Consider the following 19,305-nt stretch of genomic DNA (forward strand, 5'->3'; position numbering starts at 1 on the left):
GGGTACCAAAAAATGTCTGTAGCATTAAAGATACCCAAGAACACAGTGGCTTCCATCATTCTTAAATGGAACAAGTTTGGAACCACTAAGACTCTTCCTAGAGCTGCCCACCCGGCTAAACTGAGAAATCGGGGGAGAAGGGCCTTGGTCGGGGAGGTGACCAGGAACCCGATGGTCACTCTAACAGATCTCCAGAGTTCAATCATGCCTTTATGGTAGAGTGGCCAGACGGAAGCCACTCCTCAGTAAAAAGCACACGACGGCCTGTTTGTATTTTGCCAAAAGGCACCTAAAGGACCCTCAGACCATGAGAAACAAAATTCTTTGCTCTGATGAAACCAAGGTTGAACTCTTTGGCCTGAATGCCAGGCATCACGTCTGGAGGAAATCTGGAACCATCCTCACGGTGAAATATGGTGATGGCAGCATCATACTATGGGGATGTTTTTCAGCAGCAGGGACTGGGAGACTGGACAGCATGAATGGAGCAAAGTACAGAGAGATCCTTGATGAAAACCTGCTACAGAGTGGTCAGGACCTCAGACTGGGGCGAAGGTTCACCTTCCAAAGGACAACAACCCTAAGCACACAGCCAAGATAACACAGGAGTGGCTTCGGGATAAGTCTCTGAATGTCCTTGAGTGGCCCGGCCAAAGCCCGGACTTGATCCTGATCGAACATCTCTGGAGAGACTTGAAAATTGCTGTGCAGCAATGCTCCTCATCCAACCTGACAGAGCTTGAGAGGATCTGCAGAGAAGAATTGGAGAAACTCCTGAAATACAGGTGTGCCAAACTTGTAGCGTTTGTTAATTTGAAGACATATTGTTTGGAACAATATACTCTACAAGTACAGTACATCACATTTCCAGAGTGGGCTCTCTGCTAATTCTGAAGGTATGATACATTTTATGATCACCACAATACAGTGAATGGGAAAGGGGATTCAAAAGGAACTCCCTCTGTTGGTGACTTGCTGAATGTGCAATCCTGAAGGAGGGCTGTGACTGGTTAATGGCCTATAATGTCAATTTCTCTGTATAAAATGGGTCATATCATTAAAAGTACCAGAGAGTCAACTCTGGAAATGTGATGTGTTTGAAGAGAATATTGTTACAACCAATATGTCTAAAAATAAGCTAAATCAAAAAGGGTAGTTTTGAGATATAAAAATTTATATTTATAATATCTGATAAATGAATGTGAATATGTGTATTTCAGAATTTAGGCATACTCAATATTTGAGAGAACACTGTAAGGAGTATAATGCCACCAAAATGTTGTCTGTATCATGTACAGTTCACAGATCAGGAGGCGCCTATTCTGTAGGTCTAAAATAGGCCTAAAATAGCCAATTTCAGCATGATTTAAAAAAATATTGTTTATGATACAAATGTAGAAAACACGTTAAACATCCTTCCTCCCAATGACGTTCCTATGTGAGAATTGCCAGAACAATCTGAGATACCAAAAATATGTTCCTCTCCCGCTGTCTTGGATTCGCCCTCCTCTAAAAACTGGGCTAATATGATCTTGTATCTCTGACAACTTTCCACAGAAAGCCATGGAGAGAGATTTGGGTGTGTTTGTTTTTCGCCTGACTGACTGTAACTGCCTGGATGAGATGAGCCAAACAACATGTTTGTAGGATGCCAGCAGGAGGCCTCCTCTCCTTCCCCCCATCTCTCTCCATCTCTCTATTCACTTTGCCAACAGTAAACACGGAAGATGGGAGCTGTGTAAAGTCGTTATCATCCTTGTCTCTGTCTTTGCCAGGCTGGCAGCACTGCTGCTGCCGCTTTGTAGCCTACATCCCACTGGCTCTCCCCTCCAACAATGACTACAGGGTAGCAGATATGAACCCGTTTTTCATTGCGGTGATGCCTGCCATCGCTTCTCTCTTTCTCTCGTCCGTCTCCATTTCTTTCTCTCTCATCTATCTCCATGTATTTTTCTCTCTCTTTTTCAGTCTCTCCGCCTTTCTCTCCCACACTAGGGAGCACTCACTGTATAGCAGAGGTCTTCACATGTACGGAATACAGCATTAGCTACACTACCAGTCCAAAGTTTTAGAACACCTACTCATTCAAGAGTTTTTCTTTATTTTTACTATTTTCTACATTGTAGAATAATAGTGAAGACATTAAAACTATAAAATAACACTTATGGAATCATGTAGTAACCAAAAAAGTGTTGAACAAATCAACATTTATTTTATATTTGAGATTCTTCAAAGTAGCCACCCTTTCTTTGCCTTGATGACAGCTTTGCACACTCTTGGCATTCTCTCAACCAGCTTCCCCTGCAATGCTTTTCCCACAGTCTTGAAGGAGTTCCCACATATGCTGAGAACTTGTTGGCTGCTTTTCCTTCACTCTGCGGTCCTACTTATCCCAAACCATCTCAATTTGGTTGAGGTCTCTCCTTCTTGGTAAAATAGCCCTTACACAGCCTGGAGGTGTGTTGGGTTATTTTCATGTTGAAAAACAATTGATAGTCCCACTAAGCTCAAACCACATGGGATGGCGTATTGCTGCAGAATGCTGTGTTAGCCATGCTGGTTAAGTGTGCCTTGAATTCTAAATAAATCACAGACAGTGTCACCAGCAAAGCACCCCCACACCACAACACCTCCTCCTCCATGCTTCATGGTGGAAAATACACATGTGGAGATCCTCCGTTTACCCACACCGTGTCTCACAAAGACACAGCGGTTGGAACCAAAAATCTCCAATTTGGACTCCAGACCAAAGGAAACATTTCTACCAGTCTCATGTCCATTGCTCGTGTTTCTTGGCCCAAGCAAGTCTCTTCTTCTTATTGGTGTCCTTTAGTAGTGGTTTCTTTGCAGCAATTCGACCATGAATGCCTGATTCACACAGTCCTCTGAACAGTTGATGTTGAGATGTGTCTGTTACTTGAACTCTGTGAAGCATTTATTTGGGCTGAAATTTCTGAGGCTAGTAACTCAAATGAACTTATCCTCTGCAACAGAGGTAATTCTACATCTTCCTTTCCTGTGGCGGTCCTCATGAGAGCCAGTTTCAGCATAGCGCTTGATAGTTTTTGCGACTGCACTTGAAGAAACTTTCGAACTTTCGAAGAAACTTTCGAACTTGAAATGTTCTGTAATGACTGACCTTCATGTCTTAAAGTAATGATGGACTGTAGTTTCTCTTTGCTTATTTGAGCTGTTCTTGCCATATTATGGACTTGGTCTTTTACCAAATAGGGCTATCTTCTGTATACCCATCCTACCTTGTCATGACACAACTGATTGGCTCAAACGCATTAAGAAGGAAATAAATTCCCCAAATTAACTTTTAACAAGGCACACCTGTTAATTGAAATGCATCCCAGGTGACTACCTCATGAAGCTGGTTGAGAGAATGCCAAGAGTGTGCAAAGCTGTCATCAAGGCAAAGGGTGGCTATTTGAAGAATCTGAAATATAAAATATATTTGGATTTGTTTAACACTTTTTTGGTTACTACGTGATCCCATATGTGATATTTCATAGTTTTGATGTCTTCACTATTATTCTACAATGTAGAAAATAGTGAAAAAAAATCTGAAAAACCCTTGAATGAGTAGGTGTTCTAAAACTTTTGACCGGTAGTGTATCTTGAACCAACCCGATATTAAAGCATATGGGGAATACAAGCCTGATGATTCTAATGATTTCAAATGAAGAGCCTACTGTGATGGAGTTGAAATTAAAGCATACTTGTTATTGGGGATCCAGTTGTACACTCCACCTCAGAAGAGGAGATGGAAGGCTCTGGGTTACAGTGTCCACTTCCCTGGTAGTAGCAACATCCCCCCTACTAATGACGGCCTGGCTTATGACCTATACTGCCCTTCACCCTGCCTCCTCTCCTCTCACCTCTCCTCTGATCTATTTCCCTCTTTCCCCGTCTGCTGTCTGTATGACTGGACTGGCTCCTGTGGAGTAGGACACAGTTGTACATACTCTGTAGAAATCTTTCCTTTAAATCATTGTGGCATGTTTCTGTTCTCCTGTTTCTCTCCCCCTTTGCCTGTCTGGATCAGCAGATTGGGCTGGATCTGGAGCTGCCGGGAGGATGTGGACTGTTTGTTAATGTGCTTGTTCTCTGATCACGCTAAGAAAAAAGCGGGGGGGAAAAACATTTTCTTTGAATTGAAATCGAGGGAACCTACCCTGCAGTTGTTCAAAAAATTATGCAACTTTCGTACTATTGAGTATACGTGTATACTTGTTAATTTATGACCCCTCAATATCACTACTACGTTGCATTCCTAGATTAAACCATGTTTGGGTGATATAATGACATACTTAGGCCTATATGAATAGAAGTGAATGATTGGAAGAGAGATTGAGTGTGTCAGTGCTTGTTTACAGTGGCAGGCTCCGTTAGGCATGAAGGTTCATGGGAGGATTATGAAGGTCACGCAGGTAATCAGGGTGCTGAGTCTCTTACTACGCTGTCATGGATCAGCTCCAAGCTCGTGTCTTGGCCAATCGAAATCACCAGAACGCTTAATGAGCCATTTATTTGGCTCACGTGATTACGAACAGACTGAATGTAGACCTGGATTTAGTTTAGAACCAAGTTTGAACCTTTAACATGGTTCTAAAATGGTAATGTGGACGGGGCTTACTGTCTGTCTGCCCTCATACTAGACTGTTGGCTGGAATGTTAGAGGTGAGGGCTGAGGGGTGAATGTAAGACAGACAGGGAACTATTTAACATGGAGTGTAATGCACTGACAGGTCACAGGTCAGAGACCTCTTGACTCTCTGCCCCCACCCTCAGCCCTATGCAGGTCCCCCAAGGTGTGACCTCTGTCCTGCTGGGTCAGTCCTGGTCAGTCCCAGCCCAGTGGGTGATGGGCGGGTGTACCTCTGACCCTCTCTCAAACAGCTGCCCATAATACGCCACAGCGCCACTGTCTCTGGCTACGTTTGTACTCCGACGGTCGCTTTTGATCAGCGTGTAATGTGTGCGGCATTCAGAGTTGGTGATTGGTGGAGACTATTCCTGGTTGCAAGGATAGTCGTCTGAGAGTGAGAGAGAGAGAATAATAGAAAGAGAGAGAGGAGAGAATAATAGAAAGAGAGAGAGGGGGGGTGGTGGTGGTGGTAGAGGGGGTTCTGTTGCCATGGCAACCCCCTGGCTGCCCCATGTTTCTTATCGCCAAGCCAGAGAGAGAGAGAGAGAGAGAGAGGTTTTTGCTGCCAGCATGTCTGGTGCTCTGTGTATGTGTGTGTGTGTGTGTGACAGCCAGGCCTGGGCTGTGGCTGCAGCTGGGACCTGGGACCAAGAGTCTGCATTGCACCGTAGTAGCCCTGGCTGGCCTGGCATGCTTCTCCCAGATTGGTGATAGATGGCCAGGATAATCCCTTTGCTTACTGCTCAGCAGGCCCAGAGCCAGAGCTAGGGATTAAGACATACTACTGCTGTTTGTCCATGTCCACTTTCCCTAATCTGTCTGCCAGAAGAATGTTCTGAAAAATGGACACAAGATGAAATATTTGGGAAACAAAAGCTCTGCTTTGAGAGGAAAATGTAAACATTGACCACAGGAGAGAGGACCGCAGAGACAATATGTACGTAATATGATGATAAACTGAAACTATATAGCCCAATATGATACTATATGGCAGGTTGAGAGGATTGTGGCGCCACCGTGGTGAAGTTGTGTGTGTGTGTGTGTGTGGTCTATGTAACACAAAGCCCGTCCAAGCATGCCAAATTGACACACACAGACAGGTGGGATTAGTGACTGCTCGTCCTCTCTGTTTGGGAATGCAAAGGCATCCTATGACCGGGCTGTGGGAAGTGCACTGTGGGAATCTGATGTCATGACTCTGTTCGCATGCTAGGCAATATCCTTGGATGTTCTTGGGGGTAGTAGGGTGCCTTTTGGAACCCATCCTTTGTGTCTCTGTGGGAAGCTGTTGGGAGGTGGGTCTGTGGAGATGCTAAATTCATCTGTGGTTGGGTCAACACTAGAGGTCGGCCGATTGCGATTTTTCAATGCCGATACCGATTATTGGAGGACCAAAAAAATCAGAAACCGATTAATCTGACGATTTTTATATAGATATTTGTAATAATGACAATTACAACAATACTGAATGAAACTAACTTGGTTTCTTAACCTGTTCTAAACCCAGACTAACTCAGGTTCTAAACCTGTACATGTAGGTAGGGGTAAAGTGACTATGCATATGCAATTCCCTGATGTAGCGATGGAGAACTCTCAACTCCAAGGAGGGGTCATCTCAAGGGAATCCTTTTCTGGCCACCTCACCTCGTGGTGTCTTCTTAGAGTGGGATTGACTCACTGGGTTCCTGGAAATTAAATCCATTAGATTGACTCTGTATGCTAACTAGAATTGATGACTCTAGTCTAAACTGCTGCTCCACTAGGGAGTGAGTAATATGATTGCCTCCGGTTGAATGAAATGAAGAATCCAGGGGCTGAACAAGGCTGACGTCATTCACAGCCTCATCTTACAGTCAGGCATCTTACTAACAAATGGAAGGATGCTTATCACTGTTATCAAGGCAACTCTTACACTCTCAGCTCTCTGGCAGTCCCTTCACCATCTCCCTTCCTGTGCCAAGGTGACACGGAGACTTGGGTTGTGTTCGCCTGGTGATATCTGCAATTCAGATCCTGCGGTATATGCGTCTCAAGGTGCTTGTTCATCTGCTACACTAGACACGTACAGCCCAGCCCAGCCCAGCCCGTGGCTCTCCAGGAGCCGAGGTGGTAGAGCCATAGTGTTATGCTCATGCCGAAAAGTTCATGAGAGATAAATCATCAGCACTCCCCTTTCTCTGCTGGTGTTGCTCTGTGAACAGCTGTCAGGAAGGTGGCGTACAGTAGGTAGCATCTGGTTGGCTCTGCTGCTGAAGCTCACGGTTGAAGTCTCAGGGCCTGAGTTAGTCTGGGTTTGGAACAGGTTAAGAACCTGAGTTTGTCTTTGTTTTAGAACAGGTTTAGAACCTGAGTTAGTCTGGGTTTAGAACAGGCTTAGAACCTGAGTTAGTCTGGGTTTAGAACAGGCTTAGAACCTGAGTTAGTCTGGGTTTAGAACAGGCTTAGAACCTGAGTTAGTCTGGGTTTAGAACCACTCTGGGAACTCAAATCAAATCAAATCAAATGTATTTATATAGCCCTTCTTACATCAGCTGATATCTCAAAGTGCTGTACAGGAACCCAGCCTAAAACCCCAAACAGCAAGCAATGCAGGTGTATAAGCACGGAACTGAGCTCTTACACTACGATTATGCAGCCCATAGTTTAAGGAAGGGACAACTCAACTATATGTGGATATTAGGGCCGGCCAGACAACTCTATCTGTAGATGAATCCAGTCATCCATTACTGTGCTGTAAATTGAGGGACAAACTAGATTTATGCTGACTCGTTGAAAATCTAGCATTGAATATTCGTAATGATGGTACTGTTCTTCATTTCCCATCCACAATCTCTTTTACTGGTATATTACATTATTTTATCGGCAATATCATTTCCCTTACAAGTACTACCCCAAAAGGTCTCCCTCCCACCTCCACTGTGACACAGCAGACAGTGCTGACTGGTTTGGTCCCTCACACATTCGTACTGCATCCTGAGTCAAACACACATCAAAGGGATCATCTGACGGGCTCAAAGGCGTCGGGGAGTGGAGGAGCGGAGGGAGCAGAGGCACGGTCGACACGTTTTGAACGCCAAGGAGAGGCACGGCGGCACGGTCTCGGTGGGGACTAAATTAGTCGGGGCGGGCGGCGTAGCACTCACGCACCCATTAGCATTTGTTACGCTTGAATGGGGAAAGGTCGTTTCAGTCACGGCCGGGCGGCGACAGGAGTGGAATAATGCAGAGGAGAGATAGAGAGGAGAAGGTATAGTGATACCTTTCTGTGACTGTAGACATGTACTGAACCCAGCCCTGCCAGAACACCACAGCTCATCTTGAAACCACTCAATTACAGTCTCTGGCTGCTCTTCTAGCCTGAGTGATTTTCATTGTCAACCCCGACATATACTTAGAGCCCTGGATCTCTCTCTCTCGTTCTCTCTCTCTCTCCTCTTTCCATTCCTTCCCTCCATCCTCTGGGGTATTGTGTTAATCATTCTGGGTGAGTGTTTTCACAATGTCACTAATGAAACTCTATTGATTAGTAGTTTGCTCTGTACCTGCAGGCCTCTAGCATGGTAACACGTTCATGTCTGGAGCTACAGTAGTCAGGAAGCAGCGCCTATACCATAGAAATGACTGCTCCTAGATCAGCATTAGATTCCCCCTGCTCAGCTATCCTTGTTATCTGTTGGTGATGTAATGCCTTAGGAAGAGAGCCATGGCTGTAGAGTACCCGTCTTATGGGCGTTTTATTAACCAATTATGAGCCTGGCCAGCTGCTGAGATAGCCAGTCAGAGTGAGTCAGAGCCATGAGACACATTACATGTGGCACACACAGCTTAAAACAGAGGGAAATGGCGCGTATGGACTCAAGCAAACACACCCCTAGCACCCGTATGCTCAAACACACACACGTGCACACACACACACACACACACACACACACACACACACACACACACACACACACACACACACACACACACACACACACACTCACACTCACACTCACACACACACACACACACACAGATTTACTCGTTGTCATTTCAGGGTTGGCCTCTTCAGATGTTTGCTACATGTGTAATCAACCCATAATGTGGCAGTGTTTGCTTTACTCTGCGTGTGTTTGCATACAGATGCCCAATCCACGCAACAGGGGGCCAAGGAGGACATCTCTTTACTAGACGTAAATCTGCATGCTAGCTCTTAAAATGTGTACCTTGGCATCATTTCTGGTTTCCGCCGGTGCTTTAAGTATCAAACAACCACTTGCCGTCCTTTCTGCCTGGGTTCCTCCTCTGATGTGAGCAGTGCTTTGTTGACTGGCCATCTCCTGGCTGTGGAACGGAAGACCAGGCTAGGCGTGGGCTCGGATCCCAGCCCAGGCTAAACAACTCTCTCTCTCTCACTCTCTCAGAGGACGGAAACGGCTCCTTAACTGACCCGGGCTAGGCGATCTTGCCTGCCTTCTGCCTCTCCCCGCCTCTACCGCCACAAAGAGCTGGCGGAGGAGGAGGAAGCGATAAAGCCTAATTGCGTGCCTTGCGATTACCAGGGGATGGGAGGGGAGGAGAGGAGAGGAGAGGAGAGGATGAGGGCATAGAATTTTAATTGTGTCTGTTGGCTGTTGATAAATACACCCCCCCCCCCCCCATCTGATCCTGACTGAACTGGCATCAGACTGTAGGAGTAGCAGTAAGTGTGGCACAACCGGGAGCAGCATGCTGTGGTGTAGTGATGTGTGGTGTGGTGGCCGCTGATTCCTCATGCACAACACAGCCAGCCTTTATTTATGGCCTAGCTGAATTATTCATTGGGCCAGATAGAGAGGGTAAACTGTGGGGCGCGCAGATGTCACCGCTGGCCTTTCAACATCTTTTTCTCTGGCAGTGAATGGGCTGTGGTAGGCAGTGATTTGTCTGGCTGGCTGGCTGGCTGGCTGGCTGGCTGGCTGGTATGGGCTCAGGCTCTGCTGTTGAAAGGCAACATGTGCACCAGGTGGGTCAGTGAGACAAAGAGGAGCAGTGTGTCACAATAGAAGAATAGTGTAGCTAATTGTACTACTGCTGATGCTCTACAGATGATGTAGGATACTGTGTGCCTGTCTTTTCTACTGTCTAGATGTCTTCACTGGGGGGAATAGGTGATGGTAACAGTGGACCCTCTGATTGTGAATCTCAGTCCTGCAGATTTAGCTCATGCATTGCGATTCTTTAGGTTTAACTGAATCATCTACACGCGTATAACTTTTGTTTTCATGGTCGGTGTGCTACATTTGGTGCCTTATTGCTTCATTCAAAGGTCCCCAATGTGGGGAGTAGAAGTGGTACCCATGACACACATGCTACTGATGTATGAAAGTTCAACTGAGCCCAGGGGCGGTGGTTAAATTGCTCTTCCACTACCTCGTCTGCTGCTGTGACACACTCACACCGCGTGGTGCTGTAGCAGAGAAAGGCAGGGTGTCTCCCTGGCTGGCAGCATGTGCAGCTAGGTGCCCCAAGGGGACGTGTGTGTCTTGTCTTTGCTGCAGCCTTCTGTAGCCAGCCGGTGTTATTGGAGACGCAGGGCACAGGATCATGTTTCACTCCTCCTGAGGGGCAGCTGCTAGATAGGATCAGATATTCAAATGCTTTATTCAAATTCTCATGCCGTTCATTACAGCCAGGTGACCCCGTGATACAAGTCAGTATTCGACATCCATCCATGTCTGAGGACATCGGGAGAGGATGTGGAAACTGGACCACTAGGGGGCGACAGTGAGCGCTGTTACCTTCAAGTAGGTTTTAGTTTGGCTAGGAAGTTGTGGATGGGCATAAGCATCTGCCTCTGATTTCATTGGTTGCAAATTTAAATCCAGCGATAGAAAATAGTTTTTGAGATTTTTCTTTAAAGCCTATACCAAACCTTAACCCTTACCTTAACCATTCGGAGTTAATGTCTAACCTTAAGATTTCGGAGTTATGCCTCTGATTCCAAAGGTTGCAAGTTTGACTCCAGCAACAGAACAATTGTTCTTGAGATTTTTGTTTTAAGCCTATACCAAACCTTAACCGTTACCTTAGCCATTTGGAGTTAATATCTAACCTTAAGATTTTCGGAGATAATGCTTAAATTTAACCCTAACCTTAAACACTTTGAAATTTGTCTTGAGCAACAACTTCAACATTTGACGTTTGAAAACATAGACGAACGTCTAATTCTGTTGTAAGACTGCGAGAGCTAGTTGGTTCCTTCAGCAATAATTGTGCAAGGCATCATTTACCCGTCATTCTCAATTTGAAATCATGTTGGCTGACAAGTCGGCTATCCCTATCTATGCTTAGAGAGATAGTATCTCTGTCTCTTTGTCCCCGTCTCATCATCCTTATTCTCTGTCAGTGGCTGCATCTTTTAGGAGTCAGTAGGAGCCTGATGATTTAGTGGGGCTCTTTCTACACAGGTAGGCTTCTAAACACTTTGGCTCAGGTACTGTCACACTCAGCTCGATCTAAAGCCATTGAGCTAATTGACTGCCTATTTATTTAACGCGAACACTGACGTTTAAGTTACAGCACGAGCCATATCAATGGTCTTTGACAGAGCATTTACTCCACGTCGACATTTGTTAACGTGATTACACAGTATTGCTGTGATACTTATTATTATATTCACTTTTTAAAATCCTCATGGATGGATTATAAAATGTAACTTATATGGGGTCAGGGGTCATGCGGGCCAGGCTAATATACTGCATTGACACACACACACACACATACACACACGTGTACCTACAGCCGTGCTAAAATAAAAGCCATTTAGCACACCCTCTTGTGTACAATTGCTTTTCTACAACGGGATTCCAATTAAGTAAAAAAACGTTATTTTGATAAATGTATTCATAGACTACTATTTCATCCCTTCACGAAAATATAGTCCCAACACAAATCTATGGTTGCTAGCCAAGCCGGCTGGTCCTTCATTCGATTGGCTTTGTTGCTATGGGCATGCACTGCTAATGATGCTGACAGTGATAGAGCTGTCCATGGTGCTGAATTTAGCCCATCAATCATCATGCTCATCAAGCAGAAATACACTATACATCGTTAATGTGCACGTTGCCGTTCATTGAGCAGCCTTTGAAGTATCATGCATCTGATGGGGCCACGTCAGCAGACTGCCGTTTAGCTGGAACTGACGGTTGGTTCTTGGAGTCGGAACCTGTCAGGATGTGGCTCCATCTTTTCCTGCTGTCCAGGGAAGGGGTCCAGTAGCTCTCCGCCCTGGTCATGATCTCTATGACCTCCAGGTCAGCATCAGACAGCTGCCGAATGGTGATGCTTCTGATGGAGTGGTTTGTGTATTTTTGTGTGCCGACCTCCTAGAGAGAGAGAAAGATAAGAAACTTGGAATCAACAAGATTTGAGAAGACTAATATAGTGTCTTAGCTCTAATATCAAAATATGTAAGCTACTTATTCTACCAGCTGTCACAGCCTCAAGTCAGAATTCAAACGTAAGTCAGAATCAAACGTAGCATTTCGAAGTTGTTCCAAATGTCAAATTTCCAAACGTCAAAAGTGTTTAAGGTTAAGGTCAGGCGTTAACTCCAAATTCTTAATATTAGGCATTAACTCTGAATGGTTAAGGTTTGGGATAGGCTTCAAACTAAAATATCAAAAACAACTTTCTATAGCTGATTTTGAACTTGCAGCCTTTGCGATCAGAGGCATATGCTTACACCTATCCTCCATCCCCGTACACAACGCCAAGCAAAACCGAAACCTACTTGAAGATAACCACACGCGCCGTTGCTCCTAGTGGCCGGTTTCCACGTCATCTCCCTACATCCTGAGACATGGATGGACGTCGAATACTAGCTTGTATCTCGGGTGACCTGGCTAAACTTATTTGCACAACAAACCTTGGATCCCAGTGTGTTAACTCCGACTGGCTCTCGGCTGTACCACACTGTCATCCGAGGAGACCACTCGCTTGGGATGCAGGTAGAAGGCCGGAGCGTTTGCAACCATGTCAGGTTCGATGTGTCTCGCTCCGATGGATCTTTAAGGTTCTCAGTGTGTTCGTTAAACTACAATTCAGATAGCACAGAGAAAACAAGATGCCCATTTTTGTGTCATATGCCTACCCGTGCTAAATAGGTTTTTCAGAATGGCTTAGAACACGTCTCAAACAATCACAATGCTTGTTTTGACCAACCCGTTGTAGAACAAGTTGTTTACCAGGCACTGTCATGTACAATTGCTTTTTAACTGCATGAGGAACACTGCTTGTCCAAACATGTTGTGTGTTCATGCTATTTGCATTGGAGGCTATTAGCCAAGTTTACTCTGTACTGTTGGGAATTTGTGCTTCGTGTTTACCAGGCTTTTGATTACTGATTAAATGTGCATTTTGCTCTTCCTTTTTCCTCTATTGTGTATATACAGCCTGATCGATCTTTTAACCATTTTTTTCCTTTGCTAACATCTCATTTCTGTGTCACTGTGTGTCTCCAGTGTGTGGCTGTGACCTGGCTCGTTCAGGCTTCTTCCAGAAGGGAGGAGAGTACATCTGTACAGAGGACTACCAGCGCCTCTACGGCACCAAGTGTGACAGCTGTGGAGACTTCATCACAGGGGAGGTGGTCTCGGCGCTGGGGCGTACCTACCACCCCAAGTGTTTTGTCTGCAGCATGTGCAGGTAGGTACTGTGGGGAAACACACACACATACACACACACATAAACTCAGCAAAAAAAGAAACGTCCTCTCACTGTCAACTGCATTTATTTTCAGAAAACTTAACATGTGTAAATATTTGTATGAACATAACAAGATTCAACAACTGAGACATAAACGGAACAAGTTCCACAGACATGTGACTAACAGAAATTGAAAAATGTGTCCCTGAACAAAGGGGGGGGGGGTCAAAATCAAAAGTAACAGTCAGTATCTGGTGTGGCCACCAACTGCATTAAGTACTGCAGTCCTCATGGACTGCACCAGATGTGCCAGTTCTTGTTGTGAGATGTTACCCCACTCTTCCACCAAGGCACTTGCAAGTTTCCAGACATTTCTGGGGGAAATGGCCCTTGCCCTCACCCTCCGATCCAACAGGTCCCAGACACGCTCAATGTGATTGAGATCCGGGCTCTTCGCTGGCCATGGCAGAACACTGACATTCCTGTCTTGCAGGAAATCACGCACAGAACGAGCAGTATAGCTGGTAGCATTGTCATGCTGGAGGGTCATGCCAGGATGAGCCTGCAGGAAGGGTACCACATGAGGGCAGAGGATGTCTTCCCTGTAACACACAGTGTTGAGATTACCTGAAATGACAACAAGCTCAGTCTGATGATGCTGTGATACACCACCCTAGACCTTGACGGACCATCCACCTCCAAATCGATCCCGCTCCAGAGTACAGGCCTCGGTGTAACGCTCATTCCTTCGACGATAAACACGAATCAAACCATCACCCCTGGTGAGACAAAACCGCAACTCATCAGTGAAGAGCACTTTTTGCCAGTCCTGTCTGATCCAGCGATGGTGGGTTTGTGCCCATAGGCAACATTGTTGCCGGTGATGTCTGGTGAGGATCTGCCTTACAACAGGCCTACAAGCCCTCAGTCCAGCCTCTCTCAGCCTATTGCGGACAGTTTGAGCACTGATGGTGGGATTGTGTGTTCCTGGTGTAACTCGGGCAGTTGTTGTTGCCATCCTGTACCTGTCCCGCAGGTGTAATGTTCGGATGTACCAATCCTGTGCAGGTGTTGTTACACGTGGTCTGCCATTGCGAGGACGATCAGCTGTCCGTCATGTCTCCCTGTATCACTGTCTTAGGCTTCTCACAGTACGGACATTGCAATTTATTGCCTTGACCACATCTGCAGTCGTCATGCCTCATTGCAGCATGCCTAAGGCATGTTCACGCAGATGAGCAGGGACCCTGGGCATCTTTCTTTTGGTGTTTTTCAGAGTCAGTAGAAAGGCCTCTTTAGTGTCCTAAGTTTTCATAACTGTGACCTTAATTGCCTCCCGTCTGTAAGCTGTTAGTGTCTTAACATCCGTTCCACAGGTGCGTGTTCATTCATTGTTTATGGTTCATTGAACAAGCATGGGAAACAGTGTTTAAACCCTTTACAATGAAGATCTGTGAAGTTATTTGGATTTTTACGAATTATCTTTAAAAGATAGGGTCCTGAAAAAGGGACGTTTCTTTTTTTTGCCGAGTTTATGTACAGTATATCCACCACATTGATCATTGCTGGCCCTTCGATGCACATCGGAGGCCAACTTTGTGCTGGATCATGTTTGATTAAATTATTAAGTAGTGAATCATTTGTTTTATTGGGGATGCTGGCATGTAATCAGTGCTGAATAAAATTGATAAAGAAGAGAAATCAGCATAATCAGAAAACAAAGAAATTATCAGATGTTTCATCCGATCTTCCAAGACAGGGAACAGTTCAGTGAGGAGGGACATTGTCTTTAGAGGAGAGAAAGGGACATACAGCCTCGTTCAGTGAGGAGGAACGTTGTCTTGAGAGGAGAGAAAGGGACATGCAGCCTCTTGTTTCTGCTTGTCATGCTGGGACTCTAAGACCTCAGCGGTATTACAATGTCAAAAGCCCTCTCTCTCATTGTGTGGTTCACTGTCACTGTTTCAGAAACTTTAGTGAGGCCAGACACACACTGCAGCAGAATGGGCCAGAGAGAGAGAGGCCTTACAGGCATACGGTAGTAGAAATATGTGCACAGTGTGTACAGTCGTGACCAAAAGTTGACACAAATATTAATTTCCACAAAGTTTGCTGCTTTAGTGTCTTTAGATATTTTTGTCAGATGTTACTATGGAATACTGAAGTATAATTACAAGCATTTCATAAGTGTCAAAGTCTTTTATTGACAATTACATGAAGTTGATGAAAAGAGTCAATATTTGCAGTGTTGACCCTTCTTTTTCAAGACCTCTGCAATCCGCCCTGGCATGCTGTCAATTAATTTCTGGGCCACATCCTGACTGATGGCAGCCCATTCTTGCATAATCAATGCTTGGAGTTTGTCAGAATTTGTGGGTTTTTGTTTGTCCACCCGCCTCTTGAGGATTGACCACAAGTTCTCAATGGGATTAAGGTCTGGGGAGTTTCCTGGACATGGACCCAAAATATCGATGTTTTGTTCCCCGAGCCACTTAGTTATCACTTTTGCCTTATGGCAAGGTGCTCCATCATGCTAGAAAAGGCATTGTTCGTCACCAAACTGTTCCTGGATGGTTGGGAGAAGTTGCTCTCGGAGGATGTGTTGGTACCATTCTTTATTCATGGCTTTGTTCTTAGGCACAATTGTGAGTGAGCCCACTCCCTTGGCTGAGAAGCAACCCCACACATGAATGGTCTCAGGATGCTTTACTGTTGGCATGACACAGGACTGATGGTAGCGCTCACCTTGTCTTCTCTGGACAAGCTTTTTTCCGGATGCCCCAAACAATCGGAAAGGGAATTATCAGAGAAAAGGACTTTACCCCAGTCCTCAGCAGTCCAATCCCTGTACCGTTTGCAGAATATCATTCTGTCCTTGATGTTTTTCCTGGAGAGAAGTGGCTTCTTTGCTGCCCTTCATTGCACCAGGCCATCCTCCAAAAGTCTTCGCCTCACTGTGCGTGCAGATGCACTCACACCTGCCTGCTGCCATTCCTGAGCAAGCTCTGTACTGGTAGTGCCTCAATCCCACAGCTGAATCAACTTTAGGAGACGGTCCTGGCGCTTGCGAGAGAATCACTGACATGATGTCAGCTGGTCCTTTTGTGGCAGGGCTGAAATGCAGTGGAAATGTTTTTGGGGGATTCAGTTCATTTGCATGGCAAAGAGGGACTTTGCAATTAATTGCAATTCATCTGATCCCTCTTCATAACATTCTGGAGTATATGCAAATTGCCATCATACAAACTGAGGCAGCAGACTTTGTGAAAATACATTTTTGTGTCATTCTCAAAACTTTTAGCCACGACTGTACAACACAAATGAACACATACAAGCGAAGCCACATGCACCACCCCCACCCCCACACATACAAACCCTACAGCAACAAGTTGACCTACTACCCCTGCTCCGCTAGCATTTTCTATCATTTCTTGAAGGGAATTTTGACCTGAATTGTGCCCTCTAAGCCATTTTATTCATTTTTATTTGATTTATTATGTTATTTGTTTTGTTATTGTTCAAACACCCACACTCTCAACTGTCGTGTCTCTCTGTGTTCTAGACTTTCTGTGTGGTGTGCCAAGGCAGACCTGCATCTGGTTGGTTGGTGTAGGTGGCATGCTGTTTTGTACTATGGAATGCCCAGGTGGTCTGGGCAGGCAGGGGGTCACGCACGGTGGCAGGTGGCCGTAGCAGGTGGCAACAGGGCTGGGGTGGATTTAGAGTCTAACCCACAGTAACCTCCCCACCTAGGGCCCTGATAGGCTGAGAGCACCACTGCTTACATGGCTGTGCGTGTATGTCCCATGGTGCACAGATGTGTATGTTAATGAATGTGTTTTGCACTGTTTGCAATCTGTAGTTCAATGCTATTACATGCTGACCTGACACACTGTATGGTGTTATGAGATGTAATTTGGGCAGGTGCTTGACAGTGATATGCAAGGTGATAGGGAATATACCACCGTCAGTTGGCTAGTGAAACAGTACATGATATTGAATGATGTTACTGAGTAGTCCATGTTTAAGGGACATGAATCTTTTCCGAAAATTGCCCTAATAGCGCTACCTGCCCTGCTAGAGATGCTGACTCGTAGCTTTCGGTAGCGGCAGCAGAGCTGGCATCCCCTCATGCAGTCAGCAGTCACCACACGTAAAACACTCATCATCAGCCACAGATCATCCCCACTTCTCCCAAACCTCACTATGCAGGCGGTAGGATGCGTTGTTTGCGCGAGTACATTTGACAGTATTGTCTGTCGTTCATAGCACACGGCACCGTCCTCAGCATGTTTGAAACAGCGCCTGCATCCCAAATGGGCCCTGGTAGTGCACTATCTAGGGAATAGGGCGCCATTTGGGACGCAGCCAGTATGTTTGTTTCAATGTGCAGCATGAAGATCACCTCTGCTGGCCCAGTTTAGCTGTTGTGGCCAAGCGGGTGTGCCGCATATTCCCCTGCATGCCTGGCTGCCGTGTGGCTGGATACAGGATCTGTCCAATGGCCCGTCATGACTCAAGGGAGGGTGGATATCTCTGTGAGCCTCCCTGTCACCGGATATTACCACTGAAACCCACAGGGCCACCCTGTCAGCACACAACACACCAAAGAGATGTGGTGTGTGTGTCTGTGTGTCTGTGTGTGTGTGTGTGTGTGTGTGTGTGTGTGTGTGTGTGTGTGTGTGTGTATGTGTATGTGTATGTGTATGTGTGTGTGTGTGTGTGTGTGTGTGTGTGTGTGTGTGTGTGTGTGTGTGTGTGTGTGTGTGTGTGTGTATAATGAATGCAGAGCAGAGGTTGGGATTTGCCTTTTGAGTTGTAGCACTAAATACCCATCCTGTCTGCTTTAGTATCTCCATGTGTCTTTACACAGTTTTGTTAAGAATCATTTGTCTTGGCGCTTTTCTTTGCAGGTCGTCTACATAACGATATTGTTTAAATAGGCTAGTTGTGTCACTGTGTCACAACCTATTACATTTACATAAGTCTTCAATTTAGGTTGCTACGGTTCGGACAGGCCTACATTTGAAAGAGTTTGTCATACCTTTTCACGGTGATAGAGAAATGTGCAAATGGACGTTTTTTTATTTAATTTAAATAAAACATTTTTTATTTTATTTTTTCCCTCCATTTTCATGATATCAAAATGGTAGTTACAGTCTTGTCCCATCGCTGAAACTCCCGTACGGACTGGTGAGAGGCAAAGATCGAGAGCCATGCATCCTCCTGAAACACGACCCTGCCAAGCTGCACTGCTTCATGACACACTGCTCGCTTAACCCGGAAGCCAGCCGCACCAATGTGTCGGAGGAAGCACAGTACACCTGGTGACCAAAGTCAGCGTGCATGCACCTGGCCCGCCACAAGGAGTCGCTGGAGCGGAATGGGACAAGGACATCCCGGCCAGCAAAACAATTCCCTATCCCGGACGAGGCTGCAACACAGTTTGGGATCGAAACCGGGTCTGTAGTGACGCCTCAAGCACTGCGATGCAGTGCCTTAGACCACTGCACCTCTCGGGAGGCCCTTTATTTGTCATTTAAAGATTATACATACAAACAGGTAGAGGGTAAAAAAATATAAGATCCCCTACCGCATCAACCCCACCCCAACCCCCCACTCTCCAACAAAGCCCCACCCCAACCCCCCCATGCTCCAACACAGCCCCACCCCAACCACCATGCTTCAACTAAGCCCCAACCCCCCATGCTTCAACAAAGCCCCACCTCAACCCTGCATGCTTCAACTAAGCCCCACCCCAACCCCCCCATGCTTCAACTAAGCCCCACCCCAACCCCCCACTCTCCAACAAAGCCCCACCCCAACCCCCCATGCTCCAACACAGCCCCACCCCAACCCCCATGCTTCAATTAAGCCCCAACCCCCCATGCTTCAACTAAGCCCCACCCCAACCCCCCCATGCTTCAACTAAGCCCCACCCCAACCCCCCACTCTCCAACAAAGCCCCACCCCAACCCCCC

At 46.0% G+C, this 19,305-nt stretch overlaps 1 protein-coding gene across 1 annotated transcript in view; it reads left to right on the forward strand.

The window, feature by feature from the left end:
• Positions 1 to 19,305, forward strand: part of ablim3 (actin binding LIM protein family, member 3) — an 87,402-nt gene that overhangs the window by 12,933 nt on the left and 55,164 nt on the right. The window contains exon 3 of the mRNA XM_038988511.1: positions 13,141 to 13,324. Coding sequence (XP_038844439.1) covers positions 13,141 to 13,324 — 184 coding nt within the window. The remainder of the gene's footprint in view (positions 1 to 13,140; positions 13,325 to 19,305) is intronic.

Source organism: Salvelinus namaycush, chromosome 3 (assembly GCF_016432855.1).
Source record: "Salvelinus namaycush isolate Seneca chromosome 3, SaNama_1.0, whole genome shotgun sequence".
Taxonomy (NCBI): domain Eukaryota; kingdom Metazoa; phylum Chordata; class Actinopteri; order Salmoniformes; family Salmonidae; genus Salvelinus; species Salvelinus namaycush.